We start from the raw sequence: 21653 nt of genomic DNA, 5'->3' as shown, positions 1-21653 counted from the left end.
ACTTTAAGACTGTAATTTGGTAAAATTTCTCAAATTCTGATGATCCACAGCACTACATAAAACATTCTACAGTGAAGCGAGATCAATGTCAATTCACAGCAAACTGTGCATTGATAGAACTTACACTGTAAGGGTAGACATGTGATAATGGTCAAAAATCAAACTGGCAGGAGGATAACCAATGTGCAGTCCACACAGTTTTATACAACTATTGTTGAAAATACATCCAGTTCCCTCGAGTTTGAATGAAGATGAGGTAAGTGGGAAGACGATAATGCAGCCAATGAAGATTGCAGTCCCATTATAAGAACGCAGTCCCCTGCTAGTGATATGGACAAGTGTGACTGAATCCTTAAAGATAGGGCACCAATCTTTAATTTTGGCTCGATGAATTTTACAACAATCTGTCCCAAATTGGCCATTTCATCTTGAGATCTATTACAAACATTGTGTGCATGAAAATGACCTTTCCTCCTGACTATTTTTGTTAAGACTTTTTTGAATGTTTTAAACAATATTGCCTTAAAAAAAAAAAAAAAAACCACACACGCAAATATGACAAACAAAACCCAAGTTCTTACCATCTATATGACACAATAATGCCTCCGGCACCACTTCGTGGCGGAGGCATAAAAATGAAACAGATATAAGAATGAAAACTCACAGCCATATACATAAAATGTGGGGACAAATTCTCATCCTGACCTCTATAATACTGTTTCTTTTTTTCTTTTTTTACTACCTCAATTCAGAGGGTGTTGCTGACACCAGCATTAGGTAATTAGTGTACATTATGTAGGTGTCACTACACCCAAGTCATGCAGGCTCTCCAGCCCATAATCAAGGTGCATGACTATTGTCAGGGGCCAGATGCTTACAGCAGTGTCAACATTCACATATCAAAATCTGGGAGGTGCTGAAGCACTGTTACAATAATCCATGTGCTACATAATTAATTCCCATTTCAGGAATGCATCTATATTCTTTCGTCGGATCATGAAGACACATTCAATTTCTCAGTAGACTTAAAGAGACTAGGTAGGTATGCATTAGGAGCCCTGACACTCAGCATATTATGATATAAAATGTTCTGTACTAAAAGTAATTTATTGTGTATTATCTACATAAGCTTGAGAATAATAATATAACCCCTTCAATGAGTTTGAAAGCACCTACTCTGCTTACAACTAGCAAATTTGGGGCGACCCAAGTGTTCGTGTATATGCTGGTCACACTTCAAACAAATTAATTCATGACAGGTGGAACAAAAGAACACATTTTAACACACAGTGTATTACTTTCAAAGAAGGGAGCGATACTGGCACATGATATACATTAGGAGGGGAAACCCTCTCAGTGGCGGATCCAGGCGGGGGCGTACTGGATACGCACCCCTCCTTTAATTATTGTTAAAACAAAAGAAATAAAAAGAAAAAAATGGGGGAAGTACACCCCCCCCCCTTAATTTTGTAAAGGCGCCCCATCTTTGCTCAATTCCTGGATCCACCCCTGCCTCTGAATGTGTCGCTTGAAACCTTAAGACGGCAGCCACGACTCGGTTGCTTCGGTAGAAGCTCATCTCCCTCGAGTACCATTCATGGAGATGGGATCAGCAGTCTGCCAAGCCACACACATACAGGTGCACGCACAGTACATTTCCTGGATGTCTTCGTTCATATTCCAAGAGGGGTCAGAGGTATCACATCCTGCCACAGACATCTCCGTGTGCCTCTCAAATTCCTACAGCAGACACTCCGTAACAGGACATAGAAATCTAAACATACCACAAAATATACTGTGTGTAGCGATGTGCACAATTTCCTTGGGCTAATGGTCTTTTAGAATTGGATAAAGTCTATCGAAGATTATGTGTCCTTTCATTGATACTGAGTTCCAAACGATGGTGCATTTTGATTCAGTTGTGATGGGTCCTCCATTTGTGGATTCACTGTGGAAAAAACAATAGCAGATTAAGGTTATTAATTAGTGTGATAAAGCCATCTTTGACATTATACTTCTAAAACTTGGCAGCTTCTTCACTGTACCACATGTGCCTCATGTTTCATCTCCTGAATTACAAACTTCCAATCAAAAGGAAAATAATGAAATCTGTAATATGCGCCATCAGACTTCACTCATTGGTGAATATTTTCACTTGTATGGAATGATTTGCATATTGATATCTGTAACATGAATAATTTGAAGACCCCCTATCCAATTTGGAATGTATGGCTCCTTCATTTTGTTTTGTTTTGTTTCTTGGCACAGCATTCCACACATACATGTAGAGGGGAGTACTGACATTTTATTCTTTGAAATGCACATCAGCCAGAGGAAGGTACAGATGATGGGAAATTTCCATCTTAGCATGTCTCAGAAAAGATCATTATTTTCCCTTTCTCTCTTTTCTCATGCCATTATTACAAGGCAGGTAGTACTGACATTTTATTCTTTGAAACGCTCATTAGCCAGAGGAAGGTATAGATGATGGGAAATTTCCATCATTAGCACGTCTCAAAGAAAAGCCTAATTTTTTTCTTTCTCTCCTTTCTCATGCCATCCTTACAACGCGGAACATAGAGTATGAGACGTTCATCGACATGATACTGCCCTCACTCGCAAATGATGCCGCTCCCTCGGAGGGCAAGATACTCACTGGGTCTGAATTGTTCTGCTGACATTCTTGTCATCAGGATCCCAACTCCTTCGATCATCGCAAGGAGGATCCCCCCTGTGGGATGAACAGGACAAACAATGACATAATGCAAAATTTGCACAAAGTACAATCAAGCACAATGTCCACTCTTAATCAAACTCGCTTTTCACATAGCCAGCCACTGTGTAAGACTGAAGGCAAGTGGTTCTATTACAGCACTTGTGTCACCTATAACTGCTGTTCTAAGTATCACTTATATACCACGTACTACAATAATGAGGCTCTTAATCACAGCATTTTATCATCTTTGATAGGATGAGCTAATCTTTGACAAGATGATTTCCATGAAAAATTCTTGCATTAAAATGGAACTACATTTCAAGGTTAGCTCCATGTTCTCATTCCAACATGAATGATTATCACTACTTGAAAATAGGAGCATCTGCGTGAAGGATACTATTAACTCTTCTTTTAACATTAACAACCATTTGCTTCTATGCATCCTTGTCCAAGATTCTGTAAATACGAATGAGTACCCTTTAATCTCTTGAAAAACATACACACAAAGTAACAGAACAAGCGTTACATCCTTTACTGGCAGTGCAACAGTCTTTAATGGTCAGTGTACTTTGTAAAACATCTGGTGTATACATTTTGAATACGTGTATTTACTCACCAATCATGGCAGATCCAGCCATAGCCACTGCACCATCTATAGACAGAAGGAATACAGTCAAGTCAGTTTGGGGGTTGGAACAATTTGAGCACACTTTTCAAAACATTGAACTTTGTAACATCCTAATATTATTTCGGACAGAGTAGTTTTAAATTCATTCACACAACTGTACTGAATTCAATTCTTCTTTTATCCTGGAGGCAAATGCAAGAATGAATCCGCACTGAACCACCTGCATCCAATCCAGGAAATGAAAGCACAACTACTTCTAGCCCAACAGAGATTTTCCAGCAGCAATTGACAATTTGATTTCCAAAGACACTTATACATAACATCATTATGAAGAGGTTGGATATAAATATAACAACACCCTCTGATAACAAGGTGATTTTGTAGGTCCTAACTCTATGATTTGTCTTTGCTGTGTTTTGTTTTGTCTTACTCTGACAAACAAGTGTACTGATAAACCTGATATTCACAACAATGTAACTGCCATTTTTTTTTTTTTTAGGTCGTTGTTATAATGAGGTTTCCTTGTACCAGAAGTCAATGACAGATTCCTAATGTCTGGTACCACGAACTTAGCATTGAATGAGAAATTCCTCCTTACTTCTTGCTGCCAAGACTGCCCCTGTGAGTGCTCCACTGGTAATGGAGTTCCAAGGATCTTCTTTCTTCCTAATGCTAACCAGAGCACAGTCAAAGGTGGAGAACAGGCCACCCCAGACGGCAAAGTTACCTGCAAACCACACATGAAAGGTACATGTAAAATATGATATGATTCCGAAGTTAGCACTAAAAACAAAACAAAACAAAACAAAACAAAACAGAAAACTTGTATTTCAGACCATAAAGAACTTTAAGAATGCATTTTGCTTTCTGTCAGCAAGCATGTATGTGCTCATACAAACGAGATTCAACTTGTAAATATATATTTTTTTTTTGGTTACAAGTCTTTTTGTTGTTGTTGCTGCAACTTCAAATTAATTCAAAGTTCTTCTGTTTCTGGCAGGTACAACTGCTTTCATAATTCAGTTCCACAAACACTACTGTATATAGGCAATGCTATTATTATTATTATTATTATTTTATTTTTTTTTTTTTTTTGGGAAATGGAAGAGATACAGTGCACTTCATGTGAGATTGAGAGCTGCTGAGGGTGAATATCTATACTTACCTCCAACAACAGGAGCTTTGTGCTTGACGGCAAGGAAACTTCCAATAAAACGATGCCTGTAGCCCTGTCAAGATGAAAAGTGTTTGCACTGAAATACAACATCAACATCTAAGTTACATTACTGTACCGATGCATTCAAGCGGGAATTACAAGATATTTCATTTCTGTATAATTGCTCTTAAGAGCTGTTGTTAATGTCTGTACTATGGTTACCACTTTCAAGGCACAGGTTGGTCATCCACACAACACGAATCTTAAAATCTGCACACTTTAAAAGAAGGGTCAGATATCATGTTAGATTTCACTGACATGGCTAACATCGTCACTGCAAAGTATAGAGTTAATGCTATCTTCCAATGAGGACGAGAAGTTTAATGTTAATTAAACCCTGTTTGTTACATGTCAAACAGATGCTCTCTATGAAATCCCTCATATACCATGTAACTCCCTGGAGAAATTTGAAAGCAACTACATATATGGTGGAAATCACAGGAATTAGATGCACAATTTCTCATCTGAAACATTAAAGGACAAGTTCACCTTCATTAACATAAGGATTGTGATAATGTAGCAATATTAGTAGAACACATCATTGAAAGTTTGAGGAAAATCGGACATCCATTCAAAAGTTATGAATTTTTTAAGTTTTTGTGCACTCGCCGCTGGATGAGAAGACTACTGCTGTGTATGATGTCACATGCGTACAACAATATAAGAAAAATATACAGAGAATTTCACGAAATTTCATCTTTTGAAAAAAGTACACATTCCCTTGACTTGTTACTGACATATATTATGGGTAATATTATTCCATTGCCTCTAGAAAGAGGCAAGTCAAGTGCTCTTTTATTATGCAAAAAAAGTGAAAATATGTTGAATTTTCTTTACATTTTCTTTATACTGTTGTACAGTTGTACTCATATGACATCACGAGCCTTAGTAGTCTCCTCATCAAGCGGTTCCAACACAAAAGTTGTAAAAATTCATAACTGTTGCATCGATTGTCCACTTTTCCTCAAACTTTCACCGATGTGTTCTACTAATATTGCTGCATTCTCTTAATTCTTATGTTAATGACGGTGAACTTGTCCTTTAATTTCTCATTGAAAACGTACAGTAGATGACTACAAAATAAAAAAAAACTTAGAAATGTGAAAAGGAATGTCTTGTGCAGGATGGCTAAAAAATGGGAAACTTACAGCCGGTGCATTCCTGGCTCCAATGATGGCGTGGACCACCGACCCTCCTATCACACCCATGGAGAATGCTCCTCCACAGTCGTCCACTATCCTCCATGGGCTAAACAACAACAACAATGAAAACATTGGCCCAAATTCATCTAAAACTCTGTAGCACTTCATGCAACAAGTGCAAATATTGCACTAATATACCATTGAGCAGTGGCGGATCCAGAGGGGGACACACCATGCATGCGCCCCTTTTTATTTTTTGTTAAAACAAAAGAAATAAAAAAACAAAAATGGGAGGGGGCGTGCGCCCCCCCCCCCCCCCTTTAATTTTGTTAAGGCGCCTCCCGCTTTACGGAATTCCTGGATCTGCCCCTGAATGAGTTAACTGTTTGACAAATTACCTTACAACGTGCACGTACACTGACGTAAATTACTAAATAAGCACTGAATTGATCGCTGTTTAGTAGTAGCTATGATGAGCAATCATGGGCATACAGCTAGCTGTACGTACAGTTGTACATGTGTACACAGGATGGAGTATGGTTGGGCGTCCAACACATCCGACACCCTAATGTTTTTTTTTTGTGTGAATAAATACTTAAAATATCTCACAATTTGCCTGAAATTTTACTCACATGTAAAGAAAATACTCTAAATTCACAGGCATGCATTGAAAATGTGATTTGCGGTACACGCTCCAAGATAACGGCTTTTTGAAACCAACACCCCTACCCTCCATTGACAATACATGTGAAATGAATGTAAAGTTTAGATCTAATGCTTTTCCTATGTGCCATTCATTACATCGTAAATGCACGGTATCATTGTTTTGCTGTTGATCTCGTTTAATTATTGAGTTTTCCAGTAATATTTCGATATCTTCTGATCCCTAGTGAAGAATGCGAAACCACTGACTGACACTGTGCCACATAGTCTCATGTGTGAAAGTTTGTTCTTTACGTGCAATGCTATATAGAACTGCTAAATAGAGGGGGTCAGTTTCAATTAAATTTAACAATGTACAGTATCATCATCGATGTGTTGGACACGTGTACCTGGTAGGGTTGGACCTACTACTAATCGACCGCCTAATGTTTATTTGCTTGATAAGAATATTTAACACTGAAATTCACGTACAAATTCACGTATCAAATGCCGTTGTTCCCTTTTCGATTCAAAGTTTCAGTGCAAAAATATCGCCGACGAACTTGCGTGGCCTTGTTTCAGCTCCCCGCGGTAAATTGCGTTTTTAGGATCGCCCGCTGATTTTGCATCAATGCACGTAAACCGAGCTGTATTGAACACCGTGTTGTACGAAGCTTTTTAGAAGCCTTTTAGAAACTTCCATAGACATTACATTGTGCTGTCATTACGATTCGGTGAAAATATTCATTCGAAATTTTGTCCTTGATTAAAACCATTAATGAACAGTGAATTATCGCGTTTTCCCGCACCATCCTAATCTACATTCAAAGCCAATCCATTTTTATGTGCTTTGCGCGCAGAGAAGTGCGTACTAAGTGTTCAGTGCGCGAATTATACGCGGTCGGTTTCAATAAGGGTGGTCGATATGTAGTAGGGCTACCATACTAGAAGTCTATACATCATCATATTCATACATCACACTATTCACAGGATCAGGATCAAGTCCTATTGTCTACGGAGGAGAGCCGATAAAAGTAAAAAATGACAAAAAAAAAAAAAAAAGACTCCTTGGTCGTTGGTATGCCCAGACAGACAGATTTTTCTGTCTATGCCCATGCCTCATGCATGGTCGGTCAAAATGGTGGCCTGCAGAGTGTCGAAATTGTAAATTTAAATTTACTGTTCGCCAGAATTCAAAAGTATCCAAAAATCCCAAATTGTGAAGATATGAGGATCTGCACAACACAGTGGTTGGGTAGGAGCGCAACATATTGAATGTTCAAGACAAAGGCACAGCTTCAGCACAACTGCCCAGTCACCTGGCGTACTGACTGGCGTCGTGCTACTCCCTACCCCTCTCTACGCTTTACCCTACCACCACAAGCCCTGCTGGAGCTGCGTGAGCACTTGGCTTGGCCTGCACCCGACATGCCGATTACGGCGTTCTTACATGTAGAACCATGAGAATCGAGAACCGGCGTAGCGCAACGCCATGTCGACAAAGTGTCTGATAATTGCACTTGGATATTTGAGCAATGTGATACAATACTGGCCTAGAACCTAGCTAGAGAGCTCTTATATAACTAATTGTTACAATACAAGTGACTGATCTCTTACAAGATTTACGATCAACCACATAAACAACGAAAATTCTTACCAAGGTTCACGTGCGTACTCCTCCATTTTGTAACTAGCAATCGACACGAGCTCTTACGCAAGAACCAACCGGAAGCTAATAGTACTGTAGCTGGCCATGCGGGTACCGGGTCGGTCGAGCCCGCATGTCGTCCCAATCGAACTACAGCCGTGCCCTGAACAGGTAGCCGCCTTGATCTCGTGTGCCGACGACAAACATGGGAAAGAAACCAAAAGTCAGTAAGGAACATGAGCGTAGTGCCACGGGCCGTGTAGGACGTCTAGATGAACACACCATGGGCTACTATCGAAGAGTGTCTGAGAAAATCCGGGAAGGATTCGAAGATGATGATGAAAAAGGTACTCTTTACCCTCCAAGATTTAGTTGAGATGTTTAGTCCCATACGCTCACATGTGTGTTGCGTGGTTGTTGTACCAATAACAATAGCCTTAGGCTAGTCATAAAGTCATCTCGTCAGTGAGTGTTCTTACACCACCTGTTCTATATGTCTAGACTAGTTGGTAGTATATAAAGGGGATATTAATTTAATTATGCGACAGGGTGCTTATTTAATTTGCGGCAGTTGCAAAAGAATAAGTAAATGTAAAGTGTAGTGCCAGGTTTAGCTTGTGATGATGTGAGTAGTGCCAGGGCAAATGTATCTTGCATTCTAATTTCATTTTTTTTTTTTTTAATCAGCCAGTTATGACATTCTCACAAGATCTGCAATTTGCAGATCTTATGAGAATGTCATAACTGGCTGATTAAAAAAAAAAAAAAATTAGAATGCTTGATTTGCCAGGAATTTTAATTTATAACAATATTAACATGTTAGACTGTACTCTGTAGGCATGGTAGGGCCTAACACGTTAGCTCTCAACAAGGATAAAAGGAATTCTTTGATAGCTTACATGCACAGTGTAGCTCTGGCAAAAATATTGTTTATCCAATACAGGCATGTTCCTGAAGAATGTCTATGCAGAACTGGACAGCAATGAAATCAAATTGTCTCAGAACCAGACTGTCAGTCGGATTCTGGAGATGCTGCTCCCTCTTTCCTCGAGGCACCAGCTTACCTGCTTCCTCCGAGGGATGGCCTCCGACCTGAGCACGTCGGCCAGTGATAGGTTCGCGAGCCACGTCCTCCAGTCTGCAATGACGGAAGCACTCAAGCACATCGGAGAAGAGGGCACTGGAGAAGATTTGGAGCAAATCTATGTCAAAATGTGGGAAGAGATGACAGAGCACTTAGAAGAAGTGAGAGTAGTGAATGAGTTTGCAGTATTGAGGGATACTTCAAATGTGATATATGGAAAGCTGTTATAATGAGGTTGTCGGGACTGTCAATTTTACCTCGCAGTAGCTGGTACCATGTTGTAGATGTATGTAGTGAAAGAGAGACCAGCTAAATATGTTAATGAAAAATCAGAACTGCCAGATTCTCCTGTGAGCGAGTTCACTATCATGGGCTTTCCATACATAAATTTATATTTAGGCCTGGCAACAACGGGATGGGGGAAGAGAGAAAGTAGGGCTAAACATGAAGATATACTTTTTGGATAAAAAAATTACCGAGTACCTACAATAACAGGTTCTATTTGTTGTAACTTGTAATTACACATTTAGTACTTTTTATAGTTTGTTTGTTGTTTGTGAAAAGATTATTCATAATAGTCTTATGCCAATGAAAAAACATTGAAGTATAATTTGTTATTGTTGTTTGAATGTTGTTATTTGTGAATATACAACACATTCATGGACTATTACCAGCACTTTCTTCTCACTGAAGAGATTTTGCATTAATATTTACCGAATGATATCAGGCCATCACCAGAATAGATGACCCCAAGAAATGAACCCATAGTCTTGCAGACAAAAAGTATAATTACTAAGTTCAAGAAAAGATGCATGGAATGTGGATAGTAGCCATTCGGGGGATATGTTTTCTGAACATCTGATCACAGTTCTCTTTGATACTCACATTCTGTTCTTTGTTTAATCTAACAGGTTTTGCTCATTGTTTTTCAGATCATGCTGGACACGTATGCCAGCCATGTGCTGAGGTCTCTTATTGCCTGCTTTGCTGGTATTCGGGTTGCGGAAAATGTGTCCAGGAGTAAACTGTCAAGGGGGCAGCAGCAAAAAGGTTCCTTCATAACTAATGTCATCATGTTTTATTGCGACTTAATTGACCATGTACTCTGCTTTTACTGGTACAGTCGTGTACTATGACATTTGCTCCTGTGACAATTGCTCCCATGAAATATCTGCACTCTAAGCCAAACATAAATTCTACTAAGAAACAATAACCCTAACTCTAACCCTGATCTTCATATCAAACTAACCCTAACCTTAAGTCCTTGGAGAAAATAAGACTGGAGAAACTGTCGCAGAAGCAAATGCCATGTCACCACTTTTACCATCTATAGTAGTTTTTGCAAGACAGCCACTAGTAAAAAGAAATAGATAAAATTATGCTGCTGATGGTGTATATGATGATACTTTTTACCAGGGTGCATTTTTTTTTTTTAATTCTTTTATGTGAGTGGCCCATGGATGTCCTTCTCAACCCAAGTGTACCACATGAGTACCAGGCAATGCTTATTATCAAATAATACTGGCAAGTGCTCAAGGGACATCGATAGAAAGAATGTAGCTTCTCTAAAGACATGGCAATGTAATGAAATAAATGACGTGACTAGGTAGGGTAAATCTCGTTACATTTGATTTTCATGTGCCAGTAGCCTGTCTCATCACCAATACAGCTTTGGACTTTTTGTGCAAAGGATTATCACCTTGTTTTTCTCTTTTATGTCATCTGCTACAGTAGCATAGGGTTATCCAGTATTTGCACTAATGCCCTATTCTGGTTTCAGAAGCCATTATTCCAAACCAGGACTTATAGCTGAGAGGTACCACTGTCTCGTGTGTTTTGTGTGTTGTAAGTGTAAGCATGTAGACCATCTTGAGAAAGTCAAATTTTTGCTCTTGTCAGGGGAAAGTATTCTGATCAGACACAGAAAGACTTATGTTAACAAACATATGTTATACCTTCTTTCAACAGATTTGGTGTCTGAGACAGATGTTGTTTTGGCAACGCTTCCTGAAAACTTTGTTGGTTCTCTCGACAACCTGACCCAAGCGATCTCAACTTTAGATAACTTGCATGGTGAGTCCTCCACAATTTCACATCAACACACCAATAACACTTTCTCTCCACACCATCTTATGATTAGTATGCAATGACAAGCTTCATCCATATTTTTAATCAAAAGAAAAAAAAAAAAACGAAAAAGCTATAAAGCTATCAGTATCTTGGCAGATGAGAGGCAGTACTACAAACTTCCTGTGACTCTGTAACAGTTTAAAATTACTACTTAAGAAGATTAAGAAGGGAAGGCAGAAAGAAAGAATTCATTTCAATTCATTCAATATGATGCAGTGAAAAATCTCTCTCTGCTTTTATAATTACATTTATATATGACAGAGTGCTTCACCAGCCCCACTGCCGGACCAGTCCTTGAGGTGCTCTTGCTGTCACTCCATCACAGGAACGCAGAGCAGAGTCAGCGTCTTGCGAGGACAATTCTCAAACATGCTGGCCTCCTCACCAAGGGAGACCCAGAAGATAAAACAGAGAGGTGAGTGTTTTCAACTTTAATGAGCTCTAGAGACGAGCAGGTCTGTAACGTATCTACTCTCTGGTGCTACATACTTTATGATAATGACTTGACCCACAGTGAGGGAAAAGCAGTGAAGTGCTCCTAATAGTTTGCTGTTCAGTTCAGTTCAGTTTCTTTATTTTCCATCCGACATCCAGTAAGGAGTACAACAAAATACAAAGTATGCATTACACCATCTTCTGGTAGAAAGTTGCACCAAACCTAGGTATTGATTCTTCGTCAGTACAAATGCATGTTGGGTATTTATTTAAGGGAGGGATGGGGGGGGGGGGGGGGCTAGCGGTGATTGGCAGAAGGAGACATTGCATACAGGTCTACTACACCTTGGATGGGAGTGGAGTCATGCGTTGGATTCATATTTTTCACTCTCATTTGATCCCGAGTGCAAGAGTGATGGTGATTAGCACCCAGGAATTGTTGCAGTATCAGTAAGAATCATCACATTATGGCTTCTGACCAGATTTATGAATGGAAGTCCCATGCACTTGCTTTCAAAGCTTCTGTAATCTACAGTCGTGTAGCCATCCCAAAGATATTGACTTTATTGCGCATTGAATGTGATTTCATTCACTGAACACAAAATTGAAGAGTGTTGTATGGAAACGGCCACTCACTGATGCCTGAAAGGATTGACATGTACCGTGACTGTCTGTGTGAGGTTGAATTGGGGGGATATGCTTTCCTCAGTATGTATTGATGTACTGCAACAATCAATTATTCATCAATCAGTCATTGATTATTCCATTTCAAAAGAAATCCATGCAAGTTTACATTTACATAGCAATTCAGAAGAAAAAGAAAACCTGGACAATTTCTCTGTTTCAGGGATTAAAAGAACTCTAATCCTTTTATACAATAATCACTCTTAATCAAAAACCCAAATTGTTTATTTGAAAGAAGCCATATAATCTTTCCACTAACATCAATGTTTCCAATTGTTTGTAGGATATTTCCAGGTTTATATTTCAAATCTTAGTCTAAATCTGTATATGCATGCTGTGTAATTACAACAATATCATTTTTTTTTTCATTTCATTGCAGTACCCTGCCATCACTGATGACGAACCCAATAGGGAGCCACATCCTGGAAGTCGTCGTCAAGGTCGCCAACGACAACCTTTTGCTTAAAGTGGTGGAGCGGAGTTTGAGAGGTCGCCTGATCAAGGTCGCCCTGCACGGAGTCGCAAACTTCGTCCTGCAGAGGATCCTCGAGAGAATCAAGAAGCTGCCCATAGTTAGTATAGCTTTATTTCATGCCATATATCTTGTTTTTGTGCAGGATATGTTCTTGTGCCTTCCCAGGAGCAAGTATCACAGGGGTGCTGTTCATTTGCAAGTTTTGACATGAAAATATGACTCCACAACAGCTTCATTTGTGAAATTTTGGGGGCCACCACAATTTTTAGTCATAATCTTCCAGAGAAAATTGAGAGAACACTGTATGCTATCAATTTCCTCAATATATAAGTTTAAACTATGAGAATGGCATTATGATTTTACCTACATTCTCAACTATATCTAAACTATTTCAGTCTTTCTGATCTTTGAGTTTGTAATTCCAGTAATCCTTAGAATCATATGGATTATGAATGCATCATTGTATATATACACTACACATACTGTGTGCAAACAAATAGTGATCAAAGTGAATGCAGCAGTGGTCAGAACTGCTCTGTTCTACTCTCAAATAATTATTGTAAAGACATAAACCTGGTCCGTCCCACAACATGGTGCAAAGCAGGCTACTGTTATTCTGTTTTCCATTCATCGCTTTTAACTTTTGCTGCAGATATCGGTCCAATCAGAATGAAAATGTCACAAAATGAACTTCAAGTCAGACCTACAAAGTATATACAGATGTTTTTGTCTGGTGTAAAGACTGATTTTAAGCTCCCACTTTAACCCATTGATAATGGGCTGATTATGCTACAAAACACTTATCCCATAGACACTGCCTGGGTATGCTAGGGACTCATCTTCAACAGGTTAAAGGTCCATTTTACCTTTGGGAGCAGTGATTTGACAAATGTTCAAGATCTCACCTTTGATGCATATGTGTAGGTCAGTTGTATCACAAAAACCCTACCATATGAAATTTTTGCAATAAAGCCTAAAATATAAACAGATATCACTATTTTTATGCCTCCGCAACGAAGTGGCCGGAGGCATTATGTTTTCGGGTCGTCCGTCCATCCGTCCGTATGTCCGTCTGTACGTCAGTCCGTCCCGTTTTGTTTTTGTCGATATCTCAAGAACCGTGTGGTGGTTTTACATCAAACTTGGTATGATTGTCTATCCTTGGGGGATAATACTTTGTGTGGATTTTAGAGTCACAGGGTCAAAGGTCAAAGGTCACAGGTTATTTTGTGAAAAAAAAAATTGAAATTTCATGTTTTTCTCCATATCTCGCAAATGGTTCAAGGTATCTTCATGGAACTTAGTATATATGCTTGTACTGATGGGCAGCGATTATCTAGGGAAGTTGGGGTCATGGGTCAAAGGTCAGGGGAGTCAAAGGTCAAGGTCAACTCCTCAAAATATTACTACTTTCCTTAAAATGCAATATGCCTGAAGGTTTTTGTTTTTGTTTTAACTTGATGTATGCATGTATTACCCAATATATATTCTGTGGGAAGTTTCTTGCTAAAAGGTCAAAGGTCAAAAGGTCAAAAGGTCAAGTGAAAGTGCTGAATTGCACTTTTTCCTCCATATCTCAAAAGTAACTCAAGGTATCATCATGAAACTTACATATTTATGCATGTTCAACCTAACAGTGATTCTCTTTGGAACTGTGAGGTCAAAGGTCAAAGGCCAGGTTTAGATAATGCTATTTTCCCATTTGATACTGAAATTATACTTTTTCTCAATACCTTGAAAATTACTCAATGCATAAACTTATAAAAGGGTCAAAAGTCAAGTAAAAATCATCAGTTCCCCAAATACCTGCACTCTGACATTTTAATCATTCTTCCAATTGAACCTAATTCTAGGAAAGTGAACATTCAGCACATTTGTTGCAAACCTGTCATTTTAATATTTTGCCAATTGTGTGAAACTGTCATCACACATTGTCAAGACATTGTACTATAGACCTATTAGGAGAACCATGCATTATGGCGGAGGCATATCAGTCGCCGTAGTGATATATCTAGTTCTCATTAAACCATAACTGTAGACAGTTTAGTTCAGAAGCATTTTCATTATAACTATTGTTCACATTTCGTATAATTAACAATACTTAACACTGATTATACGTGTTCAAATTTTTACATTGGTTGTTTCTATCCATAACTCACATTTTAGGACTATTTTGAAATACTAATGCTGGGTTTTTGTTTCATCTGCAAATGGTAAATTATGCCTTTAATATAGCCTTTCATTCAAAGCATGAAAATGAGTATCTATGCATCTGCCAATGAAATGAGGATATTCAAAATCATAGCGTTACTCAGCTGAGAGGTTCATTCTGTTATCACCAATATTTAATATTTTGACAGTTTGAGGACGTGTTTGATGAACTGAATGAGGAGTTGGAGAGTGTACTAGCTGTCAATCATCTGGGTGTCATACAGCGATTGGCGGCTGGGTGTGTGTGCCACACCTCCAAGCAGGGTGAGAGCCAAATTTGCCTTTTTCACTTTTGTACAGATGATGCTCTGTGTTTTCACCAGAAGTGTCACTGAAATTGTCACCAGAAATATATGTCCTAATACACAAGTAGCCCCCTAAAGAAACAAAGTGCTCAAATTAACTAAAATCACAACATAGCTCAAACAGAGTGATTCAGGTTCACTGTAGCATCAGGTGTATCAGTTGAAAGCCTGATAATTATTCAAAAGTTGTTGTTTTTTCCCCGAAAGAGTGACATAATTTGTTAGAGAAGCTAGAGACTGCAAGAAGAAATTCTAATGAAATATTTCATGACATCTTAGATAAATATCAGGCACTGATTTTAGTCACAATTTGACATCTTATTCCCCTATAAATCTTGTCTTGCAATAGTGACACTTCACACAGAAATAGGAAACTCTTGCAAACAACTGCTAATATTTTTTAATATGGACCCTTTGCATGCTTTGAGTGCCGGTTGGTACAGAAAACGTAATAGCTTTATACCCACTGTCCAAAGTCTACGCCACAGAAGGGGATAAGGAAGATTCTGTGCCCAGGAAAAGAAATGTCAACAATGCAAGCCATGTGCTATATTACATAGTTTTAATAGGCAAGTACTTTCAGAGTTATACATGCCTTTAGCATGCCTTTTTTTTTCACCATTATAGCCATTCTAGTAGCATCACCAACAAACCCACAGCTAGTTATAGCTAGCTAGGCACAATAGTATGTAGCTGGAGTGTCTGCATGCCTCATGCACACAGTGCTGCTTTCCTTGTCTGCAATTTGTTTGTGTGGGTTTTTTTTTTTTTTTCAGAATTTATATTCTGCCATGGGCTAACATTTTCAAGAATGTTCTGCCGTAGTGAGAACACAACAACTGGTCTGCTATCACCGGTCATCTCTAACCAGTTGCTTGCTAGTGTTGGACAAACTGATGTAATATCTGATGTTACTATACTTCTTGTATGAGGCATTGCCAGGGTAACATTATTTTTTCTGCTATGGATTCAATTCTCATCCCCCAGTTCCATTCCTGCAGGCTCTCATGAAAGCCTTCCACTGCAGCGAACCCAAGGATCGCCAGAAGTCATGTGTTCCCCTCTTTGCATCCATGGTTACGTATGAGGTATACTTTGGGGACAAGGACCAAGAACAGGTATTGGAAGAGTTTGGCATATGATGCATGTATGTAAGTGCTCTACAGTCGTGACATTGTTACACATGATGGCTATATTTCTTGGTATTTTTTTTTTCATCTTGATTTCTTTTACTCAAGATGATGTTGCTTATTAAAGTGCAGTGAAATAAAAAGAGGAAAGGAAATCGGATTTCATAATTTTGCTGATCTTTGCATATCATTAAGTATCAGTTATCACATATGGATGATATATTTATCGGCTTAGTTTGGCTGTTGTGGGTACAAAAACCTGTAATTTCTTCTCTTCACATTTTGTGTTCAATATCTTTAGCACTTTGAGTGCATGTTATACACATATAAACAAACAAACAAACAAACTTTACCAAGTTGCATACTAGGTGTCATTTAGTTAAAACGATGAAGTAGGCTTTTAGGGAAGTCAACACTTGTACACATTTTTTTTATACACTTTTTTGTTATTTATTGTGTTTGTTTATTTGTTATTTATTGTGTGTGCTTATTTTTTGAAGTTTTTGAGTATGTAGGTCAATGCTGTGTTCCCATAGTTCTTTGCATATCATCTCATTTTGCAAACATCGTTCAATAGTCCTCTGTACGGACAAAGTAGAAAGACTCAGTTCTTGCTGTCACATAACAGTCAAAATGTTTTATTGGCAGGCATACGTGTAAAATGTATCTTTTATGAGACATCAATAACTTTGTCATTCCTAGAAAAGACACATACATTCCTATGAATATACTGTAAAACTAAAAACATTCACAGCATGAAACTTTCACAAATTGGAGCTGATTACCTTTTTCACAGCGTGGAACTTTTGCAAATTGCCACTGGCATTCCAATGCATTGTGTAGACAAAACCTTTTGCATGCATTTTACTCTTGCGAATCCTGGTTCCTTGCAAAATTTGCAAAAGTTTCATGCACACAAAAATGTCTGATTTTACAGTGAGTATGAAATGATGCTCCGTACATCTTACACAGACTTTGCTCAAATCTTTAATATTGTATTTATATGCTAATACTCTGCAATGTCTGCTTCAGGAGTCACCCAAGCCACCCTCCATCCAGCTTCAGGGATCGCTGCTCCTGCAGGAGATGCTCAAGTTCACCAAGAATGGCACCATCCTCAACAGCTTCCTCTCCATGGCCCAGGACAACCTGGTCTCCATAGCAACCCAGGCCCCCGGCAGCTACCTGCTGGAGGCATTCATGACGAGCAACATCATTGGGGAAAAGAAGAAGGACCAGTTTGTGGAGAAACTAAAGGTTGGTATTGTTGTTCTTCAGTATTGTGCCAAAGGTAGCTCCCCAATCATGAAAAAAGAAAGAAAGAAAAAGAAGTAGAGATTAAAAAAAAAGAATCCAAGAAGTTTTCAGATTTTCCATATACAAGCCATGGAGCAGTGTTGGGGTGGAAGCACAGTCATGCTGATTTACCAATAATTGCAAGAATAGATGTTGTTCAATTCCTTTGTCTTTGCTCTCATTTAAACTAGGTGATCATACCCTGAGAGTGTGCCATGTATACTCGCTTCTTAGTTTGTTGTTGCTGTTGTTGCGTGGAATTTTTGTTAGAATTGTCAAAATATGTCATGCAATGTATCAAAAACAGACGATGTAACCAAATCATGATTATGCAAAAAATTATAACTGGCAGCTGGCAATCACTCATGTAAGAAGATCTTAAAATCATTTTGTCATGAGAATATAAATAAAAAGGGCAGAACATCCATAGGGGGAAGGAAAAAAAAATATTCAACAATAGAGCATTGATGTATCTGTGAATGCTCGTAGTTGTGTGGTAGAATGTTGCATTTTCCAATAATATTCTGATTTTCAAGCATTACCTATTTTGATTTCGTTGTTACAACTTATAACAAAACCCCAAACTGTGGATCAACAGGGCAGCTGTTTTCAGATTGCGTGCAACAAGCACGGCTCGCGCACCATCGAGGGCATCTTCAAGGCGGCGTCCATCAAGAGCAAGTTTGTCATCGGTGAGGCCCTGGCTGAGCGGGAGGACCACCTGCTCTCGCACCCCTTCGGACGATTCGTCCACCGCAACCTGTCCATCGGTCACCTGAGGACCCGCAAGCAGGACTGGAAAAATGCCCAGCTAAAGCATGCCCAGAAGAGGAAGCTCTTTGCAGACATCACTGGAGGCAGCCAAGCGAGTATGTCTAGATAGTGTAAAAGTGGTACTGTATATGCCATATATTTAGCGAGTCTACATTTTCGCGAGTCTGGACTTCCCGATGATTTCACGAGTGGTTAAATTCGCGATTGTGGAGTACTGTACTGAATGGAGAAATGTACACGTGTGGGTCACATTCATATCGGGATCAGAGTCATTATTTTCGTGTGTCTCTAATTTTTGTGAATAGCACCTGACTTGCAAAAATAAATACCTTTTGTGGTTGCCTGTGATTGTCTCATGCAAAGTTTAAACAAATTTGCATTCCTTCCTATTTCTTTGCATGCAGAGAAAGAACGAATCACACAGCAAGGAGAGGCAGGGGAGGAGGCATTCTCAAGGGAAGTGGCCCAACTGATGGGGTCAGAGGTCACTGAAATAGATGAGGTGAGGAGAATTGAAGAACATGCTTATGGTTTGGATGATGATGTTGTGATATTGAACAGCATTACTGGTATGTAGACCCTGCCTAATTTGTTGAATTCTCAATTCTGAGTGGTTGAAATTGAAGGCATAAATTCAACAATTGCCTTCAGCCCCAGTGTACCCAAAATGATCCATAGTACTAAACTGTTTCATAATATTAAACCGCCCTCTCTTGGCTTATAACAGTACATATTGTATGTTTACATACTGTAAACATGTGGGCATGTGAAATTCTGGTATGGAGGCTATTTGCCCCATACCTGTAAGATGATAAAGAAGTTTACAGTATAAACCATATGTAACCCATTCTGTGCCTTCATATGCCATTGCACTGGCTGGAAGAAAATATTCACTCAAGCATAAAAGTGAAACTGAAATATACAATATTTGTAGAATAGTAAATTGCAGTGCATGTTCCACACTTGTGTAAAGTTACAGGTAGCCTTTTGCCAAGACCCTCTCGCCGTATGGTAGTGAGTGAATGGAGGTGAAGAAAGTGAGCTCATTTGGGTTGGACAGCGCAAGGGCCTTTAGAGATCTGATTCGCATCCTTATGTAAACCCTTTGAATTACGGACTTTTGCTTCCTGAATTTTGGAGCAAAAATCGACCAATCTGCGTGTCTGTCTGCCTGAACCCAATTTGCATACTGTGAATGCTGGCCACAGACCTCCACTGGTGGTCAGTGATGCATGTGAACAGGCCGGACAACGCCAATATGGAGGGTGTGGTAGCGCGCCATTCCATTGGTTAACCGGAACTGGTTAATATGACTATTCAGTGGGTTCGTGTTTCATGAATAATAATGAGTGAAGCAGATCTCAAAAGCCCTCCCACTGTCGCGCTTGGCTGGCCTCGCTTCGCTCACCAGTAACAGCCATTATACAGCGAGAGGGCCTTAACAAAAGGCTAAGGTATAGGCAACTCTGACCCTGCAACCTTTCTGTAACTCTATCGTCATGTGTGAATTGTTCCATCATGTGAGCCTCATCTGTTAAATCAGGTTGAAGAATATTGCCCTGGGATTATTGTCTTGCTCTGTTGCTGGTAGGTGTGTGAAATTAAAGGATTGTCCTATTCTGCTGTTAAAGAACAACAAGTACAATCTATTTGGGCAGTGTTATGATCATTCACAGAAGTTACATATAGCGCTACTGTAAAAGCTGTTATTTTTGCATGCAGTCTTTTTTCGTGAATGAGGATGTCACAGACAGTTTTGCGAGATGTTGTTTTTGAGATCTGACACTAAGGCTATCATAAGGTGCACGATGGCTTTCACAGTACTTCCTGGTGATTCACTACAGACGTTGTTGAGTCGTTCTCTTTTGATTCACACTTCACCATCAGGACAAGGAGGTGGATGCAGAGAACGATGAGATATCTGCCATTTTCAGCAGACTGTCACAGCGAGATGGAAAGACGTCTGTGGAATCTCTGGCAGCCGCGTCATCTCCAGATCGAGCAGCCACAGACGACGGGAAGAAGAAAAGGAAAAAGAAAAAGAAAGAGAAGAAACAAAATTGTTCAGACTAACAGGCTCAAGATAATTGATGGATTGGACATTAGATCCCTTGTGCGTGAGGACAGGAACTGTGTCTATACAAACTTGCTTGCACAAATTTCTCTATTTTTGCCAGTGTGCCACAGTTTGGACTCTTTGAGATACAACACTGAAGATTATTGTCGCGAACTCAATTACTGTAATTTTTTTTTTTTTTTTTTTTTTTTTTCACGGGAGTAATTTTTCATGCTTGGCCAAATAAGATGAATTTCCAGCGTTTTTAATTCCACGGAATCAGGACATTGACTATTGGAACATATGGCATGCAAAATATTTGCGTGCCTTTATTTTCACGCTAGATTCTGGTTGTGCAAAATGCACAAAATTTTCCACTTTTTCAGTACGCAAGATTGAGACCGTCATGATGGTGCGTTGTGATGGAAGAAGCCCTAGCTTCACAAATAATGCACACATTGCTATTGGTGCAGATTACCTCCTTGCTCCAAAATTGTCATATTCAAAGAAAATGCCTTCACCAGGCAGGGTAGAAATATTGGAACAATTTTGCTTGCCTTGCCTGGTAAATAGCGGTAAGCCTCCATGAAACATTTTATCATGTCATCATTTTTGCATTCCCCTGGTTGATTTCTAGCACATCAATTTAACTTTTTTATAGATAACAAACCCGCCAACTATTCCTGTTATCCAAGAATCATAATCTGAGTTGATGATACCTTTGAAGAACATGTACAATCTTGTAATTGTGTGATAACAAAGCGAGAAACACTGTAGTTTGTTTGTTTTTTCCTCCAAAGCAAGTGATTTTACACTCTGTTGGTTAAGTTGGTGAATATGGCAAGGTCACAAAGGAAATGTGAATATATTTAATAAACCTTGAATTCTACATTTGTAATTTGCATATTTTTTTTATTGTTGCTTTTGACTGTTATGGTTTTTTTTTTTTTTTCCTGGGGGGGGGGGGGGGGAAGTTGCATGAAAAAGAGGAGATTGAATTATGCATTGTGTGATCGGTGAATGATATGCATACGGAGTTCTTGGTAAATCAATTCAAATTGCAAACTTTTGCCTTTCCTTG

The 21653-nt window shown here is 39.1% G+C and overlaps 2 protein-coding genes across 2 annotated transcripts; one reads left to right on the top strand and one right to left on the bottom strand.

The window, feature by feature from the left end:
- Window positions 1–1485: 1485 nt before the first annotated feature.
- Window positions 1486–8080, bottom strand: LOC140241711 (mitochondrial import inner membrane translocase subunit Tim17-B-like). The gene is made up of 7 exons (XM_072321464.1): window positions 8002–8080; window positions 5709–5808; window positions 4510–4573; window positions 3943–4071; window positions 3333–3368; window positions 2657–2731; window positions 1486–1948 (listed from the first exon to the last, which is right to left on the bottom strand). The coding sequence occupies exons 1-7, from the start codon at window positions 8025–8027 to the stop codon at window positions 1878–1880; spliced, it is 501 nt and encodes a 166-aa protein (XP_072177565.1). The 5' UTR covers window positions 8028–8080; the 3' UTR covers window positions 1486–1877.
- Window positions 8081–8115: 35 nt separating this feature from the next.
- On the top strand, window positions 8116–21456 carry LOC140241703 (nucleolar protein 9-like). The gene is made up of 12 exons (XM_072321452.1): window positions 8116–8339; window positions 8936–9237; window positions 10009–10126; window positions 11045–11149; window positions 11468–11621; window positions 12705–12897; window positions 15161–15275; window positions 16304–16434; window positions 17479–17703; window positions 18341–18611; window positions 18921–19018; window positions 20404–21456. The coding sequence occupies exons 1-12, from the start codon at window positions 8198–8200 to the stop codon at window positions 20587–20589; spliced, it is 2040 nt and encodes a 679-aa protein (XP_072177553.1). The 5' UTR covers window positions 8116–8197; the 3' UTR covers window positions 20590–21456.
- Window positions 21457–21653: the final 197 nt, after the last annotated feature.

Source organism: Diadema setosum, chromosome 2, assembly GCF_964275005.1.
Source record: "Diadema setosum chromosome 2, eeDiaSeto1, whole genome shotgun sequence".
Taxonomy (NCBI): Eukaryota; Metazoa; Echinodermata; class Echinoidea; order Diadematoida; family Diadematidae; genus Diadema; species Diadema setosum.
The sequence above is the reverse complement of the archived record's forward strand: the minus strand, read 5'-3'. Positions and strand labels throughout refer to the sequence as shown.

Bases quoted from the DNA above. Each gene is read 5' to 3' on its own strand.
- LOC140241703 (XM_072321452.1), top strand. From the start codon at position 8,198: ATGGGAAAGAAACCAAAAGTCAGTAAGGAACATGAGCGTAGTGCCACG. The intron at 10,127-11,044 runs GTTCCTTCATAA...TTCTTTCAACAG, and splicing joins AAGGGGGCAGCAGCAAAAAG to ATTTGGTGTCTGAGACAGAT. The intron at 11,150-11,467 runs GTGAGTCCTCCA...TATATATGACAG, and splicing joins AACTTTAGATAACTTGCATG to AGTGCTTCACCAGCCCCACT.
- LOC140241711 (XM_072321464.1), bottom strand. From the start codon at position 8,027: ATGGAGGAGTACGCACGTGAACCTTG. The intron at 4,072-4,509 runs GTAAGTATAGAT...TGTGGTTTGCAG, and splicing joins CAAAGCTCCTGTTGTTGGAG to GTAACTTTGCCGTCTGGGGT. The intron at 1,949-2,656 runs GTGAGTATCTTG...TTTTTTCCACAG, and splicing joins AGCAGAACAATTCAGACCCA to TGAATCCACAAATGGAGGAC.